Source organism: Mauremys mutica, chromosome 10 (genome assembly GCF_020497125.1).
Source record: "Mauremys mutica isolate MM-2020 ecotype Southern chromosome 10, ASM2049712v1, whole genome shotgun sequence".
Taxonomy (NCBI): domain Eukaryota; kingdom Metazoa; phylum Chordata; order Testudines; family Geoemydidae; genus Mauremys; species Mauremys mutica.
Genome location: NC_059081.1, coordinates 43,850,289 through 43,876,240, shown reverse-complemented (window position 1 = coordinate 43,876,240; position 25,952 = coordinate 43,850,289). Strand labels below are relative to the sequence as shown.

The window sequence follows — 25,952 nt, the reverse complement described above, 5'->3', positions numbered from 1 at the left end:
ACCTGCCGTTTTTACAGGGAGATGGACGAGATACTTGGGGGTGACCCCACTGCCAATCCCAGGATAACGATGGACACTTCTGAGCAGGCTGGGGGACAGGAGGAGGAGGCGGCGGCGGAGGCGGGGGGGGGGAGGAAACCACGAGTGAAGCTACTGGGATGGGGGAAGACACCCCAGAGTGGGCATGCAGCCAGGAGCTCTTCTCAAGCCAGGAGGAAAGTACCCAATCGCAGCAGCCAGCAGTTGCAGAAGGACAAGCAGAGGAGCGGGTTAACGGTAAGCGGCTTTTATTTTCTGGGTGGAAATGTTTCTGGAGAGGAAGGGGGGTTATGGCTGCATGCATGCCAGCCTCTAGATGTGGAATAGCCCGTTGATGTGGTCTATCACGTCGCGGTAATCTGCTTCAGTTATCTCAGCAAAAGTTTCAGCCAGAGCATGGGCAATATGCCTGCGCAGGTTTATAGGGAGAGCCACTGTGTTTCTTGTCCCAGTCACGCTGACGCGTCCGCGCCACTGTTCCGCGAGTGGTGGGGGGGATCATTTCTGAACACAGGCAAGCCGCGTAGGGTCCCGGGCGGAATCCACATTGCTGTAAAAGAGCCTCCCGCTGTCCCCTAGTGACTCGCAGCAGGGAGATATCTTGCAGGATTAACTCCTGTGAAAAATGTTGGGAGACTCTTTAGTGAAGAGATAGGTAGATAGTGAAGATCACCCCTGCAGCTGCATCTTCACTCAACCCCTCTATCACTCCAGATTACCCGAAGCAACCAGCCCCCCTCTATCAATCAAGCCCCACTTCTCCTTCTATAAGCACCCCTCACTCACCATTTCGTGGCTTCTGTCGTGTTATGCGTGTGGGAAAAGAATGTTAAAGTGCGAACTCCCTCAGTGTAACAATTCATGTCTGGAGATAGTGGATACAATGCTGCCCCTGTTAAATGTTTCATTTCTGGGTTTCTACAGTGACCTTGACTCCTGGAGTGGGCAGATGTTCCACAGCACAGAGGCTACAAAATTTGAGAAGAAATCCCCGAAAGAGCAAAGAGGACATGCTGAAGACTGTTCTTCATCACTCTGCTGCAGAGAGAAAGGAATTGAAGGAGTGGCGAGAGAAGGAAAGCATGATCCGCCAGAGACATTGGCGTAGAAACGCTGTGGCAAAGAAGAAAAGCACAAACCAGCTGCTAGAGATCCTGTCGAGCCAAGCGGACTCTCTCAAGGCTATCGTAGCCATGCAGGCAGAGCAGTCCCGTGCTGCCCCACAGCCCCACCCCGTCCCAAAGCTTTTTTCCTTGTGCCCCAATGTCAGCTCAAACCGCCTTTCCCCAGCATTCAGTTTCTTACCACCACCAGCTGCCTCCAACACCTGTACGTTCACCAACCAGCCCTGATACCTACCACCCTTACCCTCTGCACTCAACCCCCATAACCATGCAGTATATGCACCCTGAAGTGCAGGAATCGTTAAACAGCACTCCAGACAGGACATATGCAAACTTGTGACTGTACAGTTCACCAACCCACACCCCTTCCCTCTTGTGTTCATGAAATGTTCTGTGTCTGTCTGTCTGTCAAGGAATTTTTTTTCTTTACAATAAAACAATTCTTGGCTTTGAAAACAGTCTTTATTATAGCAGATAGTGAAAGATACCTTAGCCCAGTAAAGAAAGAGGCACTGCAAATCATTTTAGGGATAATAGAATAACAGTGTAAACAGTGCAATTCACTCCCATGCAAGTCAGCAAACATTACTGTTGGCTTTCAGCCTCAAATTCTTCCCTCAAGGCATCCCTAATCCTTGAAGCCCTGTGCTGGGCCTCTCTATTAGCCCTGCTCTCTGGCTGTGCATATTCAGCCTCCAGGACTTGAACCTCGGTGGTCCATGCCTCACTGAATGTTTCACCCTTCCCTTCACAAATATTATGGAGGGTACAGCAAGCGGATATAACCGCGGGGATGCTGCTTTCCCCCAAGTCTAGCTTCCCATACAAGCAACGCCAGCGTGCCTTTAAACGGCCAAAAGCACACTCCACAGTCATTCGGCACCGGCTCAGCCTGTAGTTGAACCGGTCCTTGCTCCTGTCAAGCTTCCCTGTATAGGGTTTCATGAGCCAAGGCAGTAACGGGTAAGCGGGGTCTCCAAGGATCACAATGGGCATTTCGACGTCCCCTACTGTGATCTTCCTGTCTGGGAAAAAAGTCCCTGCCTGCATCTTCCTGAACAGGCCACTGTTCCGAAAGATGCGTGCATCATGCACCTTTCCAGGCCAGCCTGTGTAAATGTCAATGAAACGCCCGCGGTGATCCACAAGCGCCTGGAGAACCATAGAGAAATACCCCTTTCGATTAACGTACTCTGATGCCAGGTGGGGGGGGCCAGAATAGGAATATGCGTCCCATCTATTGCCCCTCCACAGTTAGGGAAACCCATTTGTGCAAAGCCATCCACCATGTCCTGCACGCTCCCCAGAGTCACGGTCTTTCTTAGCAGGATGCGATTAATTGCCTTGCAAACTTGCATCAAAACGATTCCAACGGTCGACTTTCCCACTCCAAACTGGTTCCCGACCGACCGGTAGCTGTCTGGATTTGCCAGCTTCCAGATTGCAATAGCCACCCGCTTTTCCACCGTCAGGGCAGCTCTCAATCTTGTGTCCTTGCGCCGCAGAGTGGGGGCGAGCTCAGCACACAGTCCCATGAAAGTGGCTTTTCTCATACGAAAGTTCTGCAGCCACTGCTCGTCATCCCAGACTTCCATGACGATGTGATCCCACCACTCAGTGCTTGTTTCCCGAGCCCAAAAGCGGCGTTCAACGGTGCTGAGCATTTCTGTGAATGCCACAAGCACTTTGGTGTCACACGCGGCAGGAGAATCGATATCGATATCATCGTCAGACTCCTCGCTGTCACTTTGGAGCTGAAGGAATAGCTCGACTGCCAAACGTGTTGTGCTGGCGACACTCATCAGCACAGTCCTCAGCAGCTCGGGCTCCATTTCCCACAGAAATCGCGATTCACACACAGAGTAAAACAGAAAGACACTCACAATGGCGCCAAACGTTGCCGGAAAGACAGAATGCTAGGATGTGAAGCGATGCACCACGGGGCGTTGGAACAGGAAGCGGAATGACCCACACACTTCCTTCCCCTTCCCACAATACTCGGCGCCAAAACGGGACGAGGTGCTCTGTGGGATAGCTGCCCACAATGCACCTCTCAATACAGCGCTGGAAAGTGCTGCAAGTGTGGCCACACTGCAGCGCTGGTAGCTGTCAGTGTGGCCACACTCCAGCGCTGGCCCTACACAGCTGCATGACCAGCGCTGTAACTCCCAGCGCTGCAACTTGTAAGTGTAGCCAAGCCCCTAGTTCTGTGAACAAAGCCAGAGTTAATGGGCTATGCAGTGGTTAATGAGAAAAGGATTTTCTCTAGCCCGGGGCAGATTGCAGATTACTTCAGCAGCTATAGTGATGGGTGCAGCCCACTATGTGGCCAGTATTTCACGTTTTAGCCAGTTCATCTGACTAACTGTTTATCCACTGATACTACCAACCTAGTTATTGCTAAACCACTCTCCAAGCTCTTGCAGAGAAAGCTCTATGGGTTCCATTGTGTGTTGCTTTTCCAGCTTCCCCTCACCCTAGTGCATGTGAATCTCTCCAGCTACACTGTGCCTAGGGTCTTCAGTAACCCTTTAGAACATCAGAGGATTTGCACCAGAGAGAGAGAGAGATTTATAATTTTAAAACAAATTTAGGACAGGTGACAGCTTCCTTTACATTACCTTTAGGATCTACCATTTTTATAGGTGGAATATCACTCTATGGAATTCTACTGACAGAATTTAGATTATTTTTTTTTACTTTATTTACAAAAATGAGCTTTTAAATGAAATATAAATTATTTAATGTGGATAAAAATGTACGTGTGTGTTGTGTCACTATTTTTTTTAGACTTCTCATAACTTAATGATTCTTGAGGAGGCTCTCAGACCTGCTGCAGCAGTTGACCTTGGGAGTAACCTTCAGATTTTTTTAGAACTACAACAAAAATTTAACCAAATGAAACAACAGTTTCAGGTGAGAAAACAGATTGGATTGGTGAGATCCAAAGTGAAAGAAAGTTCTTTGCAAATCCCTGATCCTGCAAAGAGTTACATTTACATTGAGTTCAGTGGGGCTGTGCACAGGAAAAAGTCTTTGCAGGATTAGGCTTTACATTTTATACTCTATATAGGGTTGTGTATGCAAACTGTTTTTTGGGGTGTGTAAACTCCTCAGAATGTCACCTACAATATTAGCTGCACATTAGGAATGATGCACAAGGAAAGGCTGGATATACAGAAGAAAGACTAGTCCAGTGCACAACGGCAAAAAAAAAAAAAGGACATCCCAGCTCCATGCTTGGGAGCTGCAGAACTGCTTGGGGGCTGAGGTGTTTCTGTACATGAGCTTCTTACCTCCTCCACATTACAACTCCTGATTCCAGGAAAATCTCTGTCTCCCATTCCTCTCATTCATACTCTGCAGGCTTGAGTCCCACCTCTCATGCCTTCCAGCCTCCAGAAGACCTTCTTGCTTCCTAGCAAAGCACCCCTATTTGCCACCTCTAAACTCCAGATCCTAGGGTGACATTCATCTGTGAATTCTCTAGTATCCAACGAGTTAATATCAATCTGAAAATGAGAAAGGAGTGTCAATACTACAGGAAGATCCCTTTTCATTGTATTTTGTTCCCTGCAGTTCTTGACCTTGCTAGAATCCTGAAGTACAAGGGAAATTGAAAATGTTGGGAACAAAAAACTAGATTGTCCACAGCTCGAAATGCAGACTGGTCCAGACTCTCCTAACTGTAGGAGTTTATGGATCTGAGAATTTGGTTCAGTCCATTTCTAAAAAGTTCAGGTTCATTTCTAGAATCAGAACACTGAGAAGAGGATAGCATTTTTTTTCTTAGACAGTTTCCCTATCACTAATTTACATTTGATGAAATAATACATGAAAAGTAATTCCTGCAAATCTGAGTAATTTATTGTGTTTATTTGCTAGCAACTAACTGCTGAGGTTGAATACACAATAAAATTATCAGAATTGCTGACCCTAAAAGGAAATTCTGAGAAAGTAAGTGAGCTTGCTCATCTTCATCAAAGGATAAAAGAAAGGATGACAGAATATGATGAAATCTTCAACAAATCAGTCAAATTCCATAATGTCAAAGAACAAGTAAGTATAATAATCTTTATCCTTAAAAATATATACCTTTTTTCCTGTTGCAACTAATTTCTTTTTGTTTCTGGTACTACCTGTCATCTTTGTTTTGCCCCAAACTAAAAACATGTACCCACCTGTGGTACTGAACTGAAACTCTGGATCTGAAATCCTCTGAAATCTGGTGAGCTCAAACTCTGGATCTAAATCACAAATTCTGTGCCTCAGGCCTACCCCTACACATTTTATTATGTTAACATATGATGGTAAGGAAGAGAATGGTATAACTTCCTTTAACAAATTATTTCAAACATATTCCAGCTGGAATGTCTCAAAAAATCAGGAGAACTGGAGATTCCTGAAACAAATGAGATCCCTGATGATGCACACCAAGCTAGAGTCCACCTTGCTAATACTCAGGAAAAACATGCGCATATTGGACATCTATATAAACTGGCTCTTACCCTAGGAGTGGACAGCCTTTCTGCAGTGCAGCATCCTGTAAGTAATATCTGAAAGATCAGTAAATTTAGCATTGCATATAATAGCCTGAAGCATTAGAGCTATCTGACTGACTTCTAGATGTGCATACAACACATTAATGCCCTGGGGAAAAACTAATACATAGCATTAATAACTCTTCTAAAAGAGGGCAGAAAAAATAGAAAGCAAAATGGTTAAGCATTTTCACGCTTAGGTTTTTAAAATGTATTTTTAATGTAGTGAATCTGATTTTGTCTGCAGATTTTTCTTTTGCATCAAACTAAAAGAAGTCTTCAACAACAGTGGAGCTTACTGTTTGCAGTCCCACTAACTTTATGAATCATTGTGGTGCAGAGAAAACATGTTTAGTTTTTTCAGAAATCTCACTATTTTGTTTTTGTTTGTTTTGTTTTTTAATTATGAGTTCTGTGAATACAGTCAATGTTGGAGGGAGGGGAGGGAAAATCTGCTTTCCTGCTCCCTGATATTCTTTGTGCAGGTCAGGTCCTAATAGCTGATTTCTTGACAGCTACTAAAGTATGCAAGTTTTAGACTCCTGCTACTTTTTAAAGGTGGTTTTCCATTCATATTCTTTTATAAACAAATTATGCTGAAAAAACAAACAGGGAAATATTATAAAAATGTCATCTTATTAGTAGATTCTAGCCTTCCTCCAGAGACTAATTTTCCTAGTGAAATGGGTATTGTTTTAGGAAAGCATTATTCCTTCTTGGCAAGATTGTCACTTGCCCTATATATTTGTGCAAGGGTGGAAACGGGGCACAAAGCACTCCCATTCTCCTCCTCCACATGTTATCCACATTACCAGTCTGCACATGGGAGGGAGGGAGCAGGATCTAAGGAGCCACTACTCCCCATAAATAGAGGAGAGGGGACTGGCCAGAACCTGGGGGACACCATAGAATCATAGAATATCAGGGTTGGAAGAGACCTCAGGAGGTCATCTTGTCCTGCTTTGAGCAGGGGGTTGGACTACTCTGAACCACAGTTCCTGTCCTAGACTGTTTCTGGGGTGGTGCAGCCACGTTTCCCCTTTCTATAGGCTAGGATCAATGCCTTAATCTAGCCCTTAATGGTTAATGGTACCCACACTGGGATAGATATTCTTTCTCTGAAATAATTTTATTTTTAATTGACTACGTCTAAGATAAAGCAGAAACGTTTTCTGTATTTTAAACCATAAGCAATGTCATAAGAGTTAGGTTTTTGCTGTGTTGTGTAGGCAGCAGATCCAGCTCATAATTATTTCATTTTGTACTCTCTCTTTTTTTAGAACTGCTTTAATATTTCTGTAAAGACTCTACAGCAGGAGCTTGCTACACTGGAGTGTGACAGCATTAACTGGAGAACCAAAGCAGATAAGTATGAGGAGGAACTGTGTCACAACTTCCAGTACTGCACAAGTAAAGAAGAGATAAATGAGGTCTGGTGAAAAGAACAGATCAAATTACTAAACGCTGTTGTGTCCTATAATGTGTGTTATGGCTTAGGTATTCCCACAAACACCATATACATATACAGTAAAGTTGATTTTCATCTTACCAGCAGCTCTTGATCCACATACAAGCAGTAAAATGTCTGGCCTATGTTTAAAATCCAAGCCTGTATTCAAATCTACATGAAGTTACCATGCTGACATTGATGGCTTTCACACAAAAAAAGAGGGATGCAAATATAGCAGCTGCACTTTCTCTGGTTCAGATGTGCAGCATAGCTCTTATCTAAATCTGGTTCAGTTCAGTACTTGGGTTTATAAATGTCTTTAAAGAAAAGCCTCAAACAAATGCAGTATTTTATGTATCATGTAGCTGTACTGCTGTTCCTCATGTTAAAAAGAATTATTGGTATTATAATTAGAGGTTTAAATGTGACTTGCAAAGGATTTTTTAAATGATTTTTACCAGCCCCTCCTTTTTAAATTATGTATAAACAAGACCAGAAGGCATTCATTAAAAAAGACAAAACAAAACACTTAGTCATTTTTTACTTTAGAAATATCAGAATGTCAAATCTGATCTTCCCTGAGGAATTTTGGGGGCCTCAGCTATGTGATTCGACACCTTAAATTGCAGCAGTGTTGAGACTTTAACAGGGCATCCTTTCAGCCAAGCATTCATTAGGCACTGAAGTTAAACCAAAACATAGAAAGAAAAAGAAAAAAAAAACATTAACCAGTCTGACTAAAAGTCACTTAGCCTATCAGTTGATCCATTTGCAATCTTTATCTCTTGTGATAGCAGAATGTCACTATTTTGCCAGGCACCATAGCATTGTCCAGGGTAGAAATATCTTGGATTTTCAGGGCTTTGGAGCAGAACCTGAAGCTGGAGCACGGAGCAGCTCCGGAGCAGTGGAGCTGCAGGTTTTTGCCTGCAGCTGGAGCGGAGCCGGAGCACAGCTCCAAAGCCTTGTTTTGAACGTAAAAAGCAAATTTTCATTACTTTATTTTATTTTAATTTTTAACAAAAACCTTTCAGGTTTTCTTTATACTCCACAAAGAAACTAAAGGGACATAAGATCCATGTATTTTCCCCTGGCAGGTCACCTTTAACTGAGTAAACAAACAAATGTAAGGTTCACATTTCCAATGTGCTATATTACAGTTAGCTCTCTTAAAATAACATACATGCTGCTTTGAAAACTTTTATGCTGTGTTCAGTTCTGGGCACCCTACTTAGATTGTAAGCTCCTTGTGGCAGAGGCCCAGCTCTTTGTTATGTTTGTACAGCACCTAGCATAAGAGGGTCCTATTCCATGGTTAGGGCTCCTAGACACTATGGTAATACAAATACTACTAATAAATAATAACAATAAAATATTCTTGCATATTTAGCAGAAATAGTGGTTCTAATAAACAACAGAAATGAATAGAGGTTTGATAGATTGAAAGGACTGTTTAGTTTAAACTGAGAATGAATAAGAAGGGACAAGAAAGAGTATACATACTAATGAATGGTATAGAGAAGATAAATGTGGCACTCATATTTACCCTGTTCTCATCAAAAAGGAACACGGTAACATTTAAAACCAATGAATGGAAAATCTCTCTGATACAACACATTACAGAGGTCAAGAAGGTTAGGATTTTAAAAATGAGTTAGCGACTTAATGTAGATAATGAGAACATCCACAGTTTGTTGGGTAGCAGTCAGAGCAAAAATCAAAATTAGAAAGAAATTGACATAGGTTGAAATAGGTAAATCCATAATTGTCTATTAAAGGGAATCTTGTACATTTCTCAGAAGGGCTGTTGAAAATTTTCCATTGAACTGTTTTTCAGCAGAATATTGGGGTTTTGATTAAACAGGTTTTTTGTTTGTTTTTTGTTTTGTTTTGTTTTAAACGTCCACTTTTCAGGGAGAATTTCAGTGTTATTGAAAAACTGAATGCCCCCAAACTGAAATATTTTGATTCTGAAGTAGCACTGTGGTGCCTCATAATAGTTGTAGTTCGGGTGCCTCATGCTCCCAGTCTCTTCTGTGGGTCAGGTTCCCCCCTGGACTTCATCCCCCATGATACACTGCAGCCAACTGCCAGTATGCACCACCTCTCTCCATAATGGGGCAGGGGAGACTGGGGTATATCATGGGAGATGTAGTCTGACCAGGGAGCCCATCCTAGAGAGGAGAATGGCAGCACAAAGCATTGCAGCAGCATTCCTCAAGCAAAATATTTCAGTCAAAATATTTCTGATTTCACTTTTCTGCTGAAAACTGAAGATTATCTGCAGGGGGATAAAAAGCATTTCCCAACCAGCTCTGCATCTAAGACCAGCCAGAGACAGGTTATTGGACTAGATGGACTTCTGGTTCCATTCCTATGTTCCTAGGATTCTGCAGTGATCACAGTAATGGCAGAGGGGATGTGATTCCCTGCTAAGTAAAATGATATTTCTATTTATTTACTCTTTGGATTACCCAGAGAGAGCATGAGCAAGTGAGAAATTACTTTCATGCTCCTCTGTCCCCAAAACCTAAATGAAATAAATGTCAGTGCACTTGTTACTCACTAATACTCTTGAGCAGCTGCTTTGCAAAATACAGTCAACCCATTAGGTTCTCAAACCTAATGGAAACCCCCTATAAAAATAATTACATGGTATATTTTCAATTAAGGCATAAAAGTAGCTGGCTGACTGGGTTAATGCCTATGACCCAATAGCCTAAATGAATGTTGTATTTAATATAACTGAAATAATGCTAAATAGCCCCTTTGATGCCTTTGTCGTTAATTAGTTTCCATTTCCATTATTAGCACAGAGGATGTTTCCTGTGCAAATGCTTAGATAATTGTACCTGAATACATGTTAATCCATTGCCACTTTTCTTCATTAAACGTTTAAAACTAAAACTACATAGATACCAAGGAAATCGATTACACTGAATTAGTTCAAGAAGGTAAAAGTTATGAGTTTGTTCTTAAGAGTTTTAAAATAGTGCAATTAATTATTTTAAAATGTATTTATTAAACATTAGTAATGAGGCTGATATTATTCTTAACAACAAGCACACATATATCAAATAATAGTTCCTTTGCCACCTACCACATGTAAGCCAGTAAACATTTCACTTCATCTGTCAGTAGCAGGAAGCAGTTGTTAGTGCCTGTCAAACAGTACACTAACAGCAACCAGGTAACCTAATTATTTGCAGTTTACCAATCAGCAACACTAAATTTCATATGTAAATTCAAAACAGTTTGTGATCAGCAATTTTAGACCCTATTGTAAACACTTATGCACATGCTTAACTTTAGTGTGACAAGTTTAACCATGTGTGTAAAGCACGTGCCATAAGTGTTTCCAGGATCAGGGACTTATTGGTATCTGAAAGTGCTGTATTCAGATCAGACACAATGGGTTTTTGTTTTTTGGTTTTTTTGGGGGGTGGGGGGGATTAAGACTCTGGTCTACTAGTAAAGAATCAATGTTTCTCTATGTTCAGATGTGTAAAACCAGATGTGCAACAGTCTTGCAGACAAAACAAATAAATTTGTGTCTTTTTTGCTACTTTTAAAAGAGCGCTTGCAAAGACAAAAACAAGAGCTCATGCCCTGTAAGCCTTTGTAATGTTTGAACAGGGCCGGCTCCAGGCACCAGCTGAGCAAGCTCGTGCTTGGGGCGGCAGATTCTAAGGGGCGGCATTCCGCCCAATCCTAGGGTGGCACAGCCACCCCCGCCCCCCTTTTTTTTTTTTTTTTTGGTTCGCCGCTCCGGCCTCCCTGCACCCTGGTAGGTTTTTTTTGTTTGTTTGTTTGTTTTTCTTTTGTTTCGCCAATGACTTTCAGTGCGCCACTGTAGGGGGCAGCAGCGCGGAGGAGGGGAACATTCTGCTGGGAGCAGGCTGCACGCTCTATCTGCCCCAGCCGGTGCCAGGTCTGCAGCAAGCCTGGCAGCCCACGTCCTTCCCTCCCCACCGACTAACAACTTTCAATTCACCTGCAGGCGGGAGTGGCATGGAGCCCTCCTGGCAGGCAGTGCAGCGGGAGGGGCCGAGTGGCGAGCATCCTGGCTGAAGGAAGCCCTGGCCTCCCCCTTTCTCTCTCTCCCCACCGCTAGGCGGGGCGCGCACTCCGCTGCCCGGGGCATGTCTGTAGCGCAGGGAGTCCCATTAGCCAGAGTGCAGCTGCCGCCCGCCCAGAGGCTCGCCAGCCACCAAGTAAGTGGCACCGAAAGTTTGCACCCTGGGGGTTTTTTTGGTTTTGTTTTGTTTTTGGTTCACCACTCTTGCCTCCCTGCACCCTGGTTGTTTTTTTGTTTTGTTTGCTTGGAGTGGCAAAAAAGCCAGAGCCGGCTCTGTGTCTGAAGCAGGTGTCAAGGTCTTTTATCCCCCTTATCTGCCTGCGTGGGCTACCTGCATCACTGGTGTGTGCACAAGAAGGGGACACAGCCCCTACAGGGCTACTGCTCCTCTTTCTACACAGGGGGGTAGTGAAAGGATACAGGTGGAGCTTTTCCTTGTCTCCCATCCCCACCCCTCCACACTTCCCAAGTGCATCAGCCAGTATAGTTGAGCCAGTCCAGACAAGGAGGTAAGTTGTGTTAGGTATGGGGCTACCGTGAACAAAGGAGAGCCAGGGTCTGTATTGTGACTCACTGATATGCTTCTAGGATAGTGCAACTATGTGCTGCCCTTACTCAGGCCTTGTGATAAGTCCAGGATCTAGCCCTGTGTTTAACTAATGCACATGAAATAAAAAATGACTTAATTCTTTTTTGCAAATTGCCCTTTGCAACAAAAAGACCTTTTGCAGCTGGGAATAATTTTGCAAACCACCTTGCAGATAATCTGTACCATAATGTATCTTGAACTGAGCCTCAGCCCTCCCGAAGCCCCCATCTTGTTATATTCCTCAGATATACAGGGAGGTATATTTTGGTGCTTGGGGCTCAATCCTACAAGGTGCTGAGCACTCCTGAAGGGTACTGAACACCCTCAGTTCCTCGTGAAGTCAGTGGGAGTTCAGGGTTCTCAGCACCTTGCCTACTTGACAAGATCCCAGTGCTAATGTCATAACCAGTGGTAAATTGAAGGGCATCTTTTTCCTCTCCCCACCTTCCAGCCAGCTTTGCTTCTATTTGTTCCTTTGTCTCTAGCCCTTTGAAAATCTCTTTTCAGCCACCTTCCCCTCTTGCCTATTTTCATACCCAGACTCCAGGAGGTTATGTGGGAGTGAAAAAGAGAGGGGAATGCCTCATTGAAGTGCCGCCGGAAGAATCTTGGATATGAATGAAAAATGTTTTTCTTAAACTTTACAGTTAACAAGGACATTTTAAAAGCAGGTTTATACCTTGCTTTTAGTGTTTGTTTTGTGCTTCTTGTGTGATAAGTCTTAGCAAGTGGTAGCAGCCATCCCCCTCCTCCACCATCATTCTCCACCTATGACACAGGAGACTATAGTTAGGAACAGCTGCATGAATAAAGACTATGAGACTATGGTCAGATCACTATGTGATAAAGTTCCATTAAACCAGGAGGCTGAAATCATGTAGGTATTTGGAGGAAAAGTTCTTTTAGCAATTTCACATTGCATTGTGCAGTAAATGGGTGAAGAACTGAGATAAGGTTAGATTTCTCTGCTTCTGAATATTCAGAGCTGAATACTGCCCTCAGCGAGAGCATGCAGTTGCTGATGTCAGTAGTAGTTGTTTGCATGCGTCGATGGGGAACAGTGTATGGTCCTGAGTTTGAGCTGGTTTTCCACCGAGCCTGAGAGAGAAGAGTGACAGCAGCTGCAGACCTTTGACACATGAACCATCTTATGTGAAACAAGACGATCTCATTTCACATATCCATAGTGCTATGAAGAAAGCCTCTGCCCTTATAAATGATTAGTAGTGTATGGGTATAAGCTCTGAAAGTAAACCAAATAAACTCTTACTCATCTATATGTCAGTCCTGGAATTTTCCTCCAAATTAGATTTAAAATGAAGATTTTGTATTTTGAAGACAAAATGTCAGTCCATACACCTGCCTTTATTAACATGGTGCTTTACCATTAGGAGGGATGAACAGCTTAACTAATTGGAGATCACACAATGATAGAATTCCCTTCCTTTCTCTCAGATTGAGTCAATGCCATCTGTCTGTGCATTGCTGATATCATGTGCTAGCTGAGAATTTTATCCTCCTAGATTAAATGCAAATGAAAAATATGTCCCTTGGTGGATTAGCATTAGTAAGTAGTAATAATAATGTATGAGTAGCCACTGTGCTTACAGTAACTACAAAACAGGCATTCATTACTCTTTGGATTTTGAATATATGTCTGACTGACTCTTAAATACACAAAAACTCTCACATGTTAAATACTAAATTGGGGGCCTGATCCTGAGCCTACTGATACTACACAAGTGAATAAAGGTACTCTCCAGTATAAGTGTTTGTAGGAACAGATCAGGCCCTAGATCATTAAGATGTATAAAATTAATTTACCAATCTACTTTGTATCACTTGGTTAAGATAAAAATCACTTTAGAACAGTTTATTTCATACAGCCATAGTGTACAAGATCTTATAAAAGCAAAAGTCTTTAATCTGTGAGGATATATGAAGTTTGGGGTGGGAGGATCCCCCATTTAAAAAAAGCATTTAAATTCTTTTATGTTCTTCCATTTTAGATTTTTTGTATTAATTATACATTGTTGGAATTTTTTATTTCAAAATTAAATTTTAGTTCTAATAATGTCTTTTATAAGGTACCATAAATATATTTTAAGCAGTCTTATTATAATTATAATAGCACATCATAAATAGAAATGGTTCAGTCATGTCTCTTGTGGTCTATCCCTTAAAAACTTTTTTTTAAGTTATTTGTTTAGTAAATATGCAAAAAAGACCTTTTAGCAGTTATAAATAAATCGGAGAACTATATAAGATTCAAGGAAAAATAACTCTGAACCAATAAAAAATATTAGTGGAATTCAACAAAATATTCGATGTGCTAATCTCACTGAATATATAGGGCAAGTTGTTATATAGGGAAACAAACAGGATTATACAAAGCCCCAAATATGTTTTATAACAAAGCATTTTAAAATGAATCCAAAGCAACACTGATAACAAAGTAAAAATAAATATATAAATAAAACCATAACAGGCCTATACAACTATATGCCATGGTAATGAGCACTGTTTACAAATTAAATTGATGATATAATATACTATGCATGATTTTTGTGCATATTTAAATCATATTAACAAAAAATAATTGTTTCTGGTTGAACCAAAACTGAATATTTTTTGTTTTTCCTCACGTAAACAAAAATGTTTTGCATAGAACAAAGCCTTTTGTTTGGGTTTAAATGAATTTTTTTTCATTTTGTTTTGTTTTTCAGGTGTGTTTTATCCTTTAAAAAATAAACAAATCTAGCTAAGTTTCAAAATGAAACATTGCTTTAAAACAAAGTCAAAATGTGTCATTTAGAAAATGTTGAAATTAACCGTTTCAACTATTTCAGTTCCCTCACCCCTCATTTTGTATTTGGCTAAAACTATTTGCCAAATTCTCAGATTGTTTTGGTCACCCCGAAACTGCATTTTTTTGGCAAATAAACTATGGGTCTGAAAAATTTCACCAAAGCTCCAGCGCTGACACAACATTAAGCCTCAATCCTGAAAAGAGTTATGAACATCTTTATACACTGTTAGTCCCATTGAAGATAATCAAACTACTCACTGTGTATAAAATTAAGCACATGTGTAGCTCTTTGCAGGATCAGAGCCTTAAATGTTACCTTCCTTATTATACAGCTAATACACTGCCTACAACTGCACTAATATTCTGATTATGTAACACAGATACTTGTGAATGCTTGTTTTTTCTAGAATGAACTCTATACAAAAAATTATTCTTATTAGGGAACCTGATGTCTGGAGAAAATCTCCCAAAGTATCCCCAAACAAATGGATTAAGTGGTTGTTCCACATTTATTAAAGTACCTTTCCTGTTAACTAATTTTTGTCTCTCCCATGAATGGTTGCTGAAGACTAGTTCATAGTATAATGATCATGTCATATCTTTAAAACACTAAGGTGATACAAACTAAATCAAATTTTGTAGGGGAAAGTCACAATGGGTGAAATTCATCCAAGCCTCGGTAGACTATTTATACAGGAACTAAGAAGAATTTTATAGTATGAAACTCATGTCCCTAAACACATGGGCAGGTCATGGGATTTACAGCACCTCCATGGCCACTACTTCAGCCTATGAATTGGAATATCAGACAAAATTCCTCTGCATACCTCATATGGGTGAAATTCTGGCCTCGTTGAAGTCAATGGAAGTTTTGGGGCCAGGATTTAACCCTAAGCAAGTATCCACTGGCTCCTACCCTGACCAAACCATCCCTTTCTCTGCTAGCTGACTCATAGACTCCTTCAATATACAGAAGGTGCAAAGTATCCCTTATGCAATTGTTCTCCTCATGCCTTCCATGCCCACAGGGCTTAAGTGGTACGTAGGGCTTTATGCTGGCCTTAGGCAGTTAAGCAAATTTTTCTCATTAGAAGAATGCTTATATTACAGGTATATTTTCAAGGATTTATATGTAATATTGTTAAATGTTCATTCAGCAAGATTTTTCCACTACTGAAAAGAAACATTGACTTATAGTTTTACCTGCTGAGGAGCGGAGGGCACAAAGATTCCTTTATGGTCTATAGTGTTTTTAATCCCCAGGAGAAGCTCTGAATGTTCCTGTTGTAGTTTGTTAAATGGCTGCTAAGACAAACTATCTTAAAATGTGCTCTGGTGTTTCTTATTGAAAAATATGCTAATTTTCTTACAGCTCAGAGAGTCATTTAAAGATCTGAAAAAGAAATTCAACAACCTGAAATTTAACTATACCAAGAAAACAGAAAAAGCTCGAAATCTGAAAGTTCTTAAAATTCAGATTCAGCAGGTTGAAATGTATGCTGAAAAAATGCAGGTAATAACATTAGAAGTTATGGGCTTGATGTAGGTGTTACTGGGTGAAATGGTTTGTCTTCTGTTAAGAAGGAGGTTGGACTATGTGATTTTGGCCTTCCAATCTATGAATAACAACATACAATGTGTACACCAGTTTCTGACATTTATACTGGTGTAAAAAGAGAGTTACTCCTATCTCTTCAAATCAGTGGAATCACTCCCGATTTGCACTGATGTTACTGACATAAGATTCTTGACCTGTATGTTGAAATTAATACTGTAGAAGTTAACAGAATATGCTTTTAAAAAAATAACTTGTTTTTAGTCAAAATGAGAAGCTAAAATTCTTCCTTTGTCCTTTTTCTAGATACCATCTAGATCTTTCTATTCAAGGGCAAATAATAAGAGTCTATCTTTTATGGCTAGGAAGATCTATTTCTTTTAAAGTTAAAAAGTTGGAAATGTTTAACTCAATTTACCTTTAGAGAGATGTGTGCTTTTTCCATTGACTGCAGTAGGAATTGTCCATGCCCATCTAAGGGTAGAGTCTTCTGTCTTTGCTTTTGAAAATGTATAGTGTTCTTAACTGTAGTTTTTAGATAACAGGCTATGAAGGGAGGTTTGCACATTTTCTCTACTGTTCAATTTCTAAAAACATCCATGACCTTTCTGTCATAATTGTTAACAAGAGTTCACCTTTCAAAATAGATTCTGAGAAAGAAGATGGATAATTTAGAGAAGAAAGTTACTGGCTATGTAATAAATCATCCTGATGGTAAAGCTGGTGTCCTCTTGGAGTCAGTCAACGAGTTACAGAAACAGCTGAGTGAATTTGGCAGAGTTGTGGAGGATTACAAGCAAAATTTGGATCGTATTGAGCATCTGCAGCAGATGATGGAAGAGGTATTAATAAAACCTGAAATCCACTCTGTAGCTCTGATAAGGGGCCAGTATGGGGCCTGCAAGGGGAGGGAAAACCGTACTCCTCTATAGTTAGACTTTGTGCCATTAATCTTCTTGGACCCATAAGTCCCTGCACTGCCTTTGTGAAGACACCTTGGAGTTTTTGGGGGGATACGTTTAACTCACCCACCTTCACTTCTGGGGCTGCAACACAGACTTCTGTAGCTGCTGTTCCAACCAACAAACTGGATTTACAGCTTCAGTTCCACACATCCTACCCTGGGCTCCTTGAACAATGGATCTGCATAAAGTAGGGTGATTTCTTTGTGATACTATTTCCCAACATCTCCAGGTAATTAGAGATGTAGCACTGTTCTGATTGGTTCTCCCCAGCTCGGAGGGACAGATCTCTCTATATCCTAATCAGAGAGACAATGGAGAGGTTACTCAAGGTAATGATATTGCTCATATGCAATTGTCCCTTTTGTAATATGTCGATGCCACAGAATCAGGATGGAATTAAAGCATAGGCACAGAGGCTGCTCTAGCTATAGGCAAGGTAGGCAGCAGCAAGGACAGCAGATTTCTGGGCAGCTGTGATCCCATGTGCCAAGTCGTAATGCCGTGTGCTCAAATTTCACCCCACCATCCATCATGACAGAGGGGCAGTCAAGCCAGATTTGAGTGGTGAGGAGGGACGATACACTGAAGTGTTGTGTAAGGCGGCAGAGTGCCTTGAGTGGCCTCTGCATGAGCACTATAAGTCCATTCCTAGAACCAGCTCCTGGAGTCACAAAATCAGAACTCAACCTTCATTTAAAAAAAACCAACTGCTTGTAGGCATTATGGATGCAAAGAAAAACTTGAAATTGTGACCTATTTGTAACTGATGCCTGTCTAAGTTTGCAGAGAGTCTGAAACATTAGTTCCAAAGCTCTGAACTGCTTCATTTGTCTTAACTCTGAAACTTGCTGGCAAGAAGAGATGGGGTTGTGATTCCTGTATAGGGCCACGGCACAGGTGTGGGGCCATTGGGGAGTCCCGGTGGGTTGTGCTTTGGGCCCTGGATTGAATTAGTTTGGCCATTAATGTATTGGTTGGTTTGTTTCATGTGTATAGCCTTTAAGCAGCAATTGCAACCTAAGAAAAATATTTTAGTTAGAGCAAAACAGACTTCACTGGTGATCTGTTTAGCATCTAAAAAGAGCTGCACCACAGCTGAAAATCAGAATTTTCCCAAGATCTAACTCCTAATCATTCAGATAAACAGAATTAGTAAGACCACCTCCAGTAGGACTGTCCAATGACTTCCAGTAGTATTACATCTGTCACTTAATAAATTGACTTGTCTTGTTCTGATGGAAAATAGTAAATTGTCAGAGCATCCTACATATCTTAGTTTCATTAATGCTATTTGTCCATTCCCTCCTTCATGTAAGAACAAAGTTTCCATCAATAAGTGATAATCACAGTGACTTGGACTATTCTGGAACATACATTTGATTATGTTCTCCACAATGTATTCCAGTGCACAACAAAAAGCGACACATGTTCCACAAATCAACACATTACTTTTGCCTGCCAGTCACTGTGAACTGTCTGTGTGGTTTGTAAAGCTGCAAAATGAAATCAGGTTTAAAAATTCAAATCTGTAGTGGTTAAAACAGACTACTCTAAATTGCTAAATCAGCTAAATATATGATTTCCTCCCCTCCACCCGCCCCTGGAAACCTCAAATCCACAACAGCATTTCATTTACTACCCTTCTGGAGAATTCTAAAATTGCACTCTAAAATAGCTAAAATAGGCTCCATAAGGTAGTGTTGAACGTTTTTTAAAGACAAATTTCTAGCAGCATTTTGCTCTTCTGTTCATCAAGCACATTCCTATCATCATGGTCATTTATTTTTAGCAATAAAGCTGTTTCAGTTCTTCATTCTAATCTAAATGCGTGACTGATAACTTTCCTTCATGACAGATCAAAATGTTAATCCTTGGACAAAACAATTTCCTCACTGTCAATAAACATTCCCAAAATCCAGTTCATTCCTGAGGAGGTGAACAATTTGGCAGCAGTTGTGCAATTATATTTGTTTAGTCCCCCACTCCTTGGAAAGAGCTGGAATTTCCCAATGCTAAACTTTAAAGAATGATTTTATTCTGAAAAAGTGTTTTGTAATTATTCTGTTTTACTGAACTGTAAAAATAGCACCACCTCACTCAACAGATTTTTGACTCGTGTATGCAGAGTCATCAGTTCTGATCTTAATGACCAAAACATTTAGTGAATTTTATGCCTGCTAGCCTTGCAGAGCTAACATAGCTAAGACTGAGTGAACACCAGATCCTGTTCCCCTTCGTGCATTATCACTCTAAATTGTTCACTGAGGATGTGCTCTAAAGCCCACTGAGCTCAATAGAAAGACCTTCAATGATTTCTGAGGGCATTAGATCAAGTTGTAATTTCCAGTGCGTTAAATCTGTGCAACCTCATAGAAGACCTTGGGTTTCACAGATGTAACTGAAGTCATAGTTTGAAGTCCATCGAGTTATAACAGGTGTAACTGAGGGTTTGATTTGTCCTGCAGAATTTCTACTGATGCATAAGAGTACAGACTTGGTTCCCAGCCCAAACTGAGGTTTGAAAGGTAGTAACTAAAAAGGATATAATTTTGCTTGTAAAGAGAGTGCATTTGTATGGAGACCAATGCAACCTAACAGAAAATTCATCAACTCTTGATTGTAGGAATAATATTGCAAATGAGTTATCATTCATCAGGTTATGCTGTCACCACAGATTTTCTGAACATTATTTGTGTCACTTCTCATCTTTCCTGATGTTATTCAAAGACACACAAGATTAGGACAAACCTACTGCACCAAAAGCTCTTATTGTCAATATTTGTTTCATTTTTATAAATCTTTGTTGTATCCATTTCTTAAATGCTATGGTTTTTCCCTCTCCAATACACATGCCAGTGTCAGTTTTGGTATGAAGAAGCAAGTGCTACAGTCGTTAGAGTTGGGAAGTATTCTGCAGAGTGTAAAACGAGGGAAGCAGTGGCAATTCTCTACAAGCAATTCAATAAGTTTATCAAGCCTATGGTGCCTCAACAAGAGGAAAGAATTCAGCAGATTACTGACCTCGCTAAACACTTATATGGTAATGACTCCCTTAAGGTGCCTAGTGATGTGCTGTTGACCAAATGCAAATTGAACAGTTTGGGACAGGAGAAAGCAAGGGCTTGTTTAAGTCCTACATTTCTTTCTTTAAAAAAAAATTCCCATGAGGTTAAAATCAAATGCTGTTTTAAGGTATTGACCGGGCAGCTGTTTCTAGAAGTATCCAATTATCTAGAAGCCACCACGGCGGCTGCTCTGAAAGGAACGAAGTATAAATACCCGCTCTCTCTCTCAGGTGTACATGGGCCAGTGGCCCACATGAGCCCCTTCCATTCAGCCCTTTGCTCAAGCAATTGCCCTTCTTTTCCTTCCCTACTTAACCCAAAGGAGAGGGGGAGCCTTAAAGTAGCCATAACTGCTGTTCTTCACACTGGCTAGAGAAAGCCCTCCACCTTTAAGGTTGTGGGGAGCACAATGTTCTGAGGCTGAGAAATATGAGCTGTTGCAGAACTAAAGGGTTAAAAAACATAAATCAGAATTTAAGTTCTGGAAAGTTCATTGGCCATTTGCTTTTCCATCTGCACTCTGAGTTACCCTGAAGTCTAAATTAAATCTCCTTGAAGTTTTTATGAGATTAGAATTAAGACTTTATGGTTAACTGTGTTTTGTAACTGGAAAATCTATGAAGTTGAAGTATTTTATAGCTATAGATCTTGGAACTGAATGAATATTTTACATTAACACTCTTTATAACTAGGGGTATTTGATTATTGCATTATGTATGTCATGTACGTAGCTGTATGCAGTGTTGGTATAGTCATGTCCATCCCAAGATATTGGAGATATAAGCTTGACTTTCACTAACAGAAGTTGGTCCAGTAAAAGATATTACCTCACCCACCTTGTCTCTCTAATGTAGTAGCTGGCTGATAGCTCTGTAGATGTTATAGTGACAGAAGGGAAGATTGTGTGTTAAGCACAGGCCTGGAAGTCAGAAGATCTGGATTCTCTTCCTGTTATCTCCCAGTGACTTTCTAGTTACTTGATCTATCAGGCTCCGACTGGAGGGAACTGTAGATGCCCCTCAGAAAATCTGGCTAATACAGAATGCAGCTGCCCTCTGCTTAATGTTATGGGCTAGATAAAACATACCACACCTGTGCTCAGTTATTTGTATAATTGATAACACTTGATTAAGTGCCCATGAAAAGTCCACGAAAGCTCAAGAAATTCATAACCATTTTTGGTAGTCTCAGAACTGAGGGCCACATTTTTCAGAATACAAATTGAGGATACATACCACTTTATGCAAATAAAATCTGTATTTGCTTGGCTGCATTTAGAAGTGCAGGTTGTGCAAATGGCTGCACACACAAGAACTGAGTGCACACAATCAGGAGGTCCTTTAAAATTAGGTCCTGAGTTCCTTATAAATTCAATGCATTAACTACACCCCAATTTGTCAGAAAATATCTTTAGTGTAGTAGCTCCTAGAAGGCTGGGAAACCTAACTGCACAATTGGCCAACATATCCAGAAGAAAAGGACAGCCCAAGGTACAAGCCCCGAACCCAACAAAATAAACACTGGGGCAGGAAAAAAGGGTCTGATGATGTCATTCATTTCTCCAGTCCTTGCTTAGTTAAGCCATCTAATCATCTGCCATGTAGCCTGTGGGTTAGTGTTAAAGCCCTATGACTAGAAGAGCTCATGCCGTGTCACCCGCTGCTGGGAAAAGAGGCATCCTCAGTCCTGGGCTGCTTAGTGAAAACTGATAAGCCAAATGGTGAGATTACAATTTTAATATGTACTTAGGTACCCAGAAACTTAAACATTTTTCAGAGTTGAAAATTATGTGTGGAGGGGGCCAGCAGCCACTGTCTATCTGCCATGCTCACCATTTTAACCCTAACTACTGTAGAATAGGGTGTGGGGGACAGACTCTTCTTGACACCAATCAATCAGAAATGCTGCTGGGGGTTCCTTCACATTCTGTACACCCTTATACTGGGAAAGGCCTCCTCATCCCCTTAACTGTTTTTTCCCCCTTGACAGGAAGGTCACCATAATTTTTGGATTGAAAACCCCGTTTTAAGTTTTCCCTGGCTGAATAAAAGAGCTGTTAGCCCTAGAGAGACTTATAGGGTCCACTTTCCCTTTAAAATCATTTGTCAGCTGGTCAGTGACATTGTTTAGTCAGGGAGGAACTGACTCAAAAGACTTGGATAGATTGTGAGGGCCCGTAACCATAAAGCTTTAAGTTAGGAAGGATTTCACCCTATACTGTAAAACTAATGGAACAAAACAGAGCCTACAGAAAAATGCAATTATTTGTCTGATATAATATTGTATTGGTTTCATTGTTGTGCTGTTTGTTTCTGACTGTAGGTTTTGAAGAAGGAAAGAAATATATTGAGAGAACAATAAAAAGACATAAAGAAGTTCTTGATTCTATTGATGAATTGTGTATCTCTTTAAGAGAACTTGAAGAACAGATTGTGGTAATTTCATTTTATTTGGCGAATATATCATGACACTTTTAAAATAGCTTATATAATGTCAGTATTTTGATAAGTATTTTGTGTTAAGAAACTATAGTGAGACAATTTGAGGGAGACAGTGTACTTCTTAATGACACAGATTTTTACAGCAAAACGGGCTCTCTTACCGGTTATTCTTCCATTACAGCACAGACATAATGCTGTGTCTAATAACTACAGTCCTCCTGGCCTTTTAAACTCTCCTTGTACTCCCTTCTCACTGCCATTAGAGCCCTCAAGCAACCTTTTGAGAAGGAAATTCACAGTTCAAGTACTTCTCCTGTTTCCACTTCCTTTGATGTCACAAGACTTAGGTGCCTTACTTCTGGGAATGTCAAACAGCCAGTCTTGACTTCTCTCCACCACCAGCTCCCATCCCTCACCAAAAATTACTGTCAAATTGTGTTAAAAGGAGTAATTTCAGTTTAGAAAACAGAATCATAAAATAAATGCTAAAGCAGAATAATAGTATTTCTAACCTAACACTCTGATAAACATATTTATTTATGCATAGCCATTTAGTTACAATATATTGATTAAGCAGGAATTATGGAATTGCAGTAGCCACTACATAGTTAAGAATGAAGCTAGATTCCTATTATAAGCTCAATTCCCCCCCCCCCCCCAAGAAACTAAACCCTCAAAAATTGCACATACTAAATTATATCTCGTGATAAAAATTGTCTTGGAAGTTTGGAGACGTTTGAAGCTAAGGTGCTTAAAACATTTCCCTGTTGTTGACTTTTTGAGCAATTTCTTAACTTTTTTAATCTCATACCTTTGCTTCCAGATTTGTTTTGCTTTGTTGGCCTTGCTGAAGAGTCTTTTTAATTCCCCCTTAATTCCCCAACTGATCCTGGCCCCCTGAATTAAAAAAATATATCATATAAATGTGTTTATGATGGGGTATCACCTCGGGCTGGTCATCACTACATAGAGATTGACACTGCTGAAATCAATGCAGCAGAGGTCGATTTAGCTGGTCTAGTGAAGACCTGCTAAATCGACGGCAGAGAGTTCTCCAGTCAGCTGTAGTACTCCAGCTCTCCAAGAAGATTAAGGTAAGTCGACAGGAGATGCAGCGCAGTGAAGACACCGTGGTAAGTCAACCTAAGCTACGTTATTCATGTAGCTGGAGTAGAGTAAATTAGGTTGACTTACCCCAGTAGTGAAGACAAGCTATTGATCTAGGACTTTAAATTCTTAAAGATTTAAGAGCCTAATTCTCATTCACACTAACACCTTTTTGCACTGTCAAAGCAGTATAAAGGAATGTAAATGAGAATTAGATCAGTCAATGTAGATAAGTCTTCCCCTCCTATAGCCTTCTGCGATGGCCTTGCTAAAGTCTTCAGGACAGGAACCCACTTTAATGGGCCTCATAGGATCTGTCAGAGCAGTTCTCCATTCCTTAAGATTGTATGTGTCAACTCAATTTAAATTGGATCCTTTGAATGAGAAATAGAATTTTGAAATCCTAGCAATTTTTTTTTATTTCTTGCAGCTATTTTTGCAAATTTTAGGGGACAATACTGAGGTTGTGGGGGTGACCCTGAATAGTGAAAGGATTATGTGGCAGTGGGAAACCATCTGGATCCTGTAACCATTCCTTTCCAGATGTTCTGACAGTTGTACTTTTGAAAGGAAAGTATAATATTGTTTTAGTGTTAGCTTGACCCAAGTAACATGCAGCTTCTAGCATAGCTCTTTTTAACAAAGAGTTTTTTGGCAAATACATTTTATATCTCAGTAATTCACTTACCTCCCATGCTGACAGCTTGTTCCCTTGGCACGTTTATCTTTGGCTTTTGTTTGGGTTTTTTCCCAGAGCAAGGGCAGTGGGCCAGATAGCTGCCTGTCCCCTCTACTCCTCCCATAACTCAATATTCCCTCTGAGGCTTTGTGTTCAGATGTCTAAACTTTTTAATTACGATGTTTGGACATTGTTGTGATTATGTATTATTGGTGAGTTAATAATTTTCCAAGTTAAAGCATATTTGCTTCAGTTCATTATCCCTTGTCTTTTGACAAGGAAGTATTTTAGTTTTCCTCCTAATTTGCATGTGGGCATTTCAAACGGAGTTGGGCTACTTCAAATAACTATTTTGATCATGGATATGGAGAAGTGAAATACACAAGTAACTTGCCTTCTCTGTATATATTTCAAAAGACAGTTAATTTCTCCTAGGTATCCCTCCTTTATATCTGGATATCTTTCAAAACATGCCTTGGGGATGTTTGAGCAAACATCCATTTTAGAATGAAACTCATTAGATGATAATAGTGTCTTCACCACATGAAACTTATTTGTTTCTTTGACTGCTTTGTGAACTTAGCCTATTGCTTTTAAACACAGTCCTAACTTTTTAATGCATTTATAAATTATTTATATTTTCTCTTTTCTCGCACTATTATGGAGGACATGGACTGAGAGTTGGAGGGATTATTTGATGGGCAGTCCTTTTGTTTTTTGTGTTTTCATGTAAAAATTAGGCACCCAGTGCATAGAACGAGAGCCCATTACCTGTAGACACTTTGTTTTCTAAAAACGAATACATTAATGAAATAATAACAAGAGCAAATCAAGTCAGATGCTCAGCTCCAGACCATCAAACACTCTTAACTGATCATTGTAACCTTTTATTTCAATAACACTCTTAGAATGTTCAGAGAAATAAGTTCTAACCAGTCAAAAGGAATAGTATCACAGGTGAAATTTGCTTGAAGTGGGGGCGGGGGAGAGAGGATTATTCCTCAACCTGTACTCTTCACCAAATGGAAGATATTCCTTTCCTGAGATGTGTTGTGTTCTCAGAGATTAAACTAATACTCATATAGTCCATTCACAATATGTCTGACTGGCTTTCACCTGCATCTTTTAATGAATAAGTTATCCAGTAAAGTGTTTGAATATATACACAGTGTTCTCAGCCAACAGTATTGATTCCTTTTTTATCTTTTTTTAAAAAGCAATAAAATCACGTGCACGCACACATACAACAAGGTCACCTTACACTGTCATACGTAATCTGACATGGCTGTCAGATATCAAAAAGAAAATTACTTTGGGTTTCTTTCAAGGGAAATACAAAAGTTGGTTTCCAGAAAAATAAGCTGGCTTCTAGGAAGAGCACTGCAGTGCACTCTAGAGCAGTTTTCTACATGTAATGGTATTCTCATAGTTGAATGGAAAAATGGTGAGATAGCATTTTTGCTGGAGAGACTTATTCAGGACTAGCAACAAAGAATCCTGTGGCACCTTA

The 25,952-nt window shown here is 40.4% G+C and overlaps 1 protein-coding gene across 1 annotated transcript in view; it reads left to right on the top strand.

Moving 5' to 3' along the window:
* CCDC141 (coiled-coil domain containing 141) overlaps nucleotides 1-25,952 on the top strand; it is a 158,937-nt gene that overhangs the window by 102,968 nt on the left and 30,017 nt on the right. The window contains exons 14-21 of the mRNA XM_045033130.1: nucleotides 3,954-4,079; nucleotides 5,049-5,222; nucleotides 5,529-5,708; nucleotides 6,985-7,134; nucleotides 16,003-16,143; nucleotides 16,833-17,027; nucleotides 20,007-20,190; nucleotides 22,538-22,650. Of these exons, the coding sequence (XP_044889065.1) occupies nucleotides 3,954-4,079; nucleotides 5,049-5,222; nucleotides 5,529-5,708; nucleotides 6,985-7,134; nucleotides 16,003-16,143; nucleotides 16,833-17,027; nucleotides 20,007-20,190; nucleotides 22,538-22,650 (1,263 nt within the window). The remainder of the gene's footprint in view (nucleotides 1-3,953; nucleotides 4,080-5,048; nucleotides 5,223-5,528; nucleotides 5,709-6,984; nucleotides 7,135-16,002; nucleotides 16,144-16,832; nucleotides 17,028-20,006; nucleotides 20,191-22,537; nucleotides 22,651-25,952) is intronic.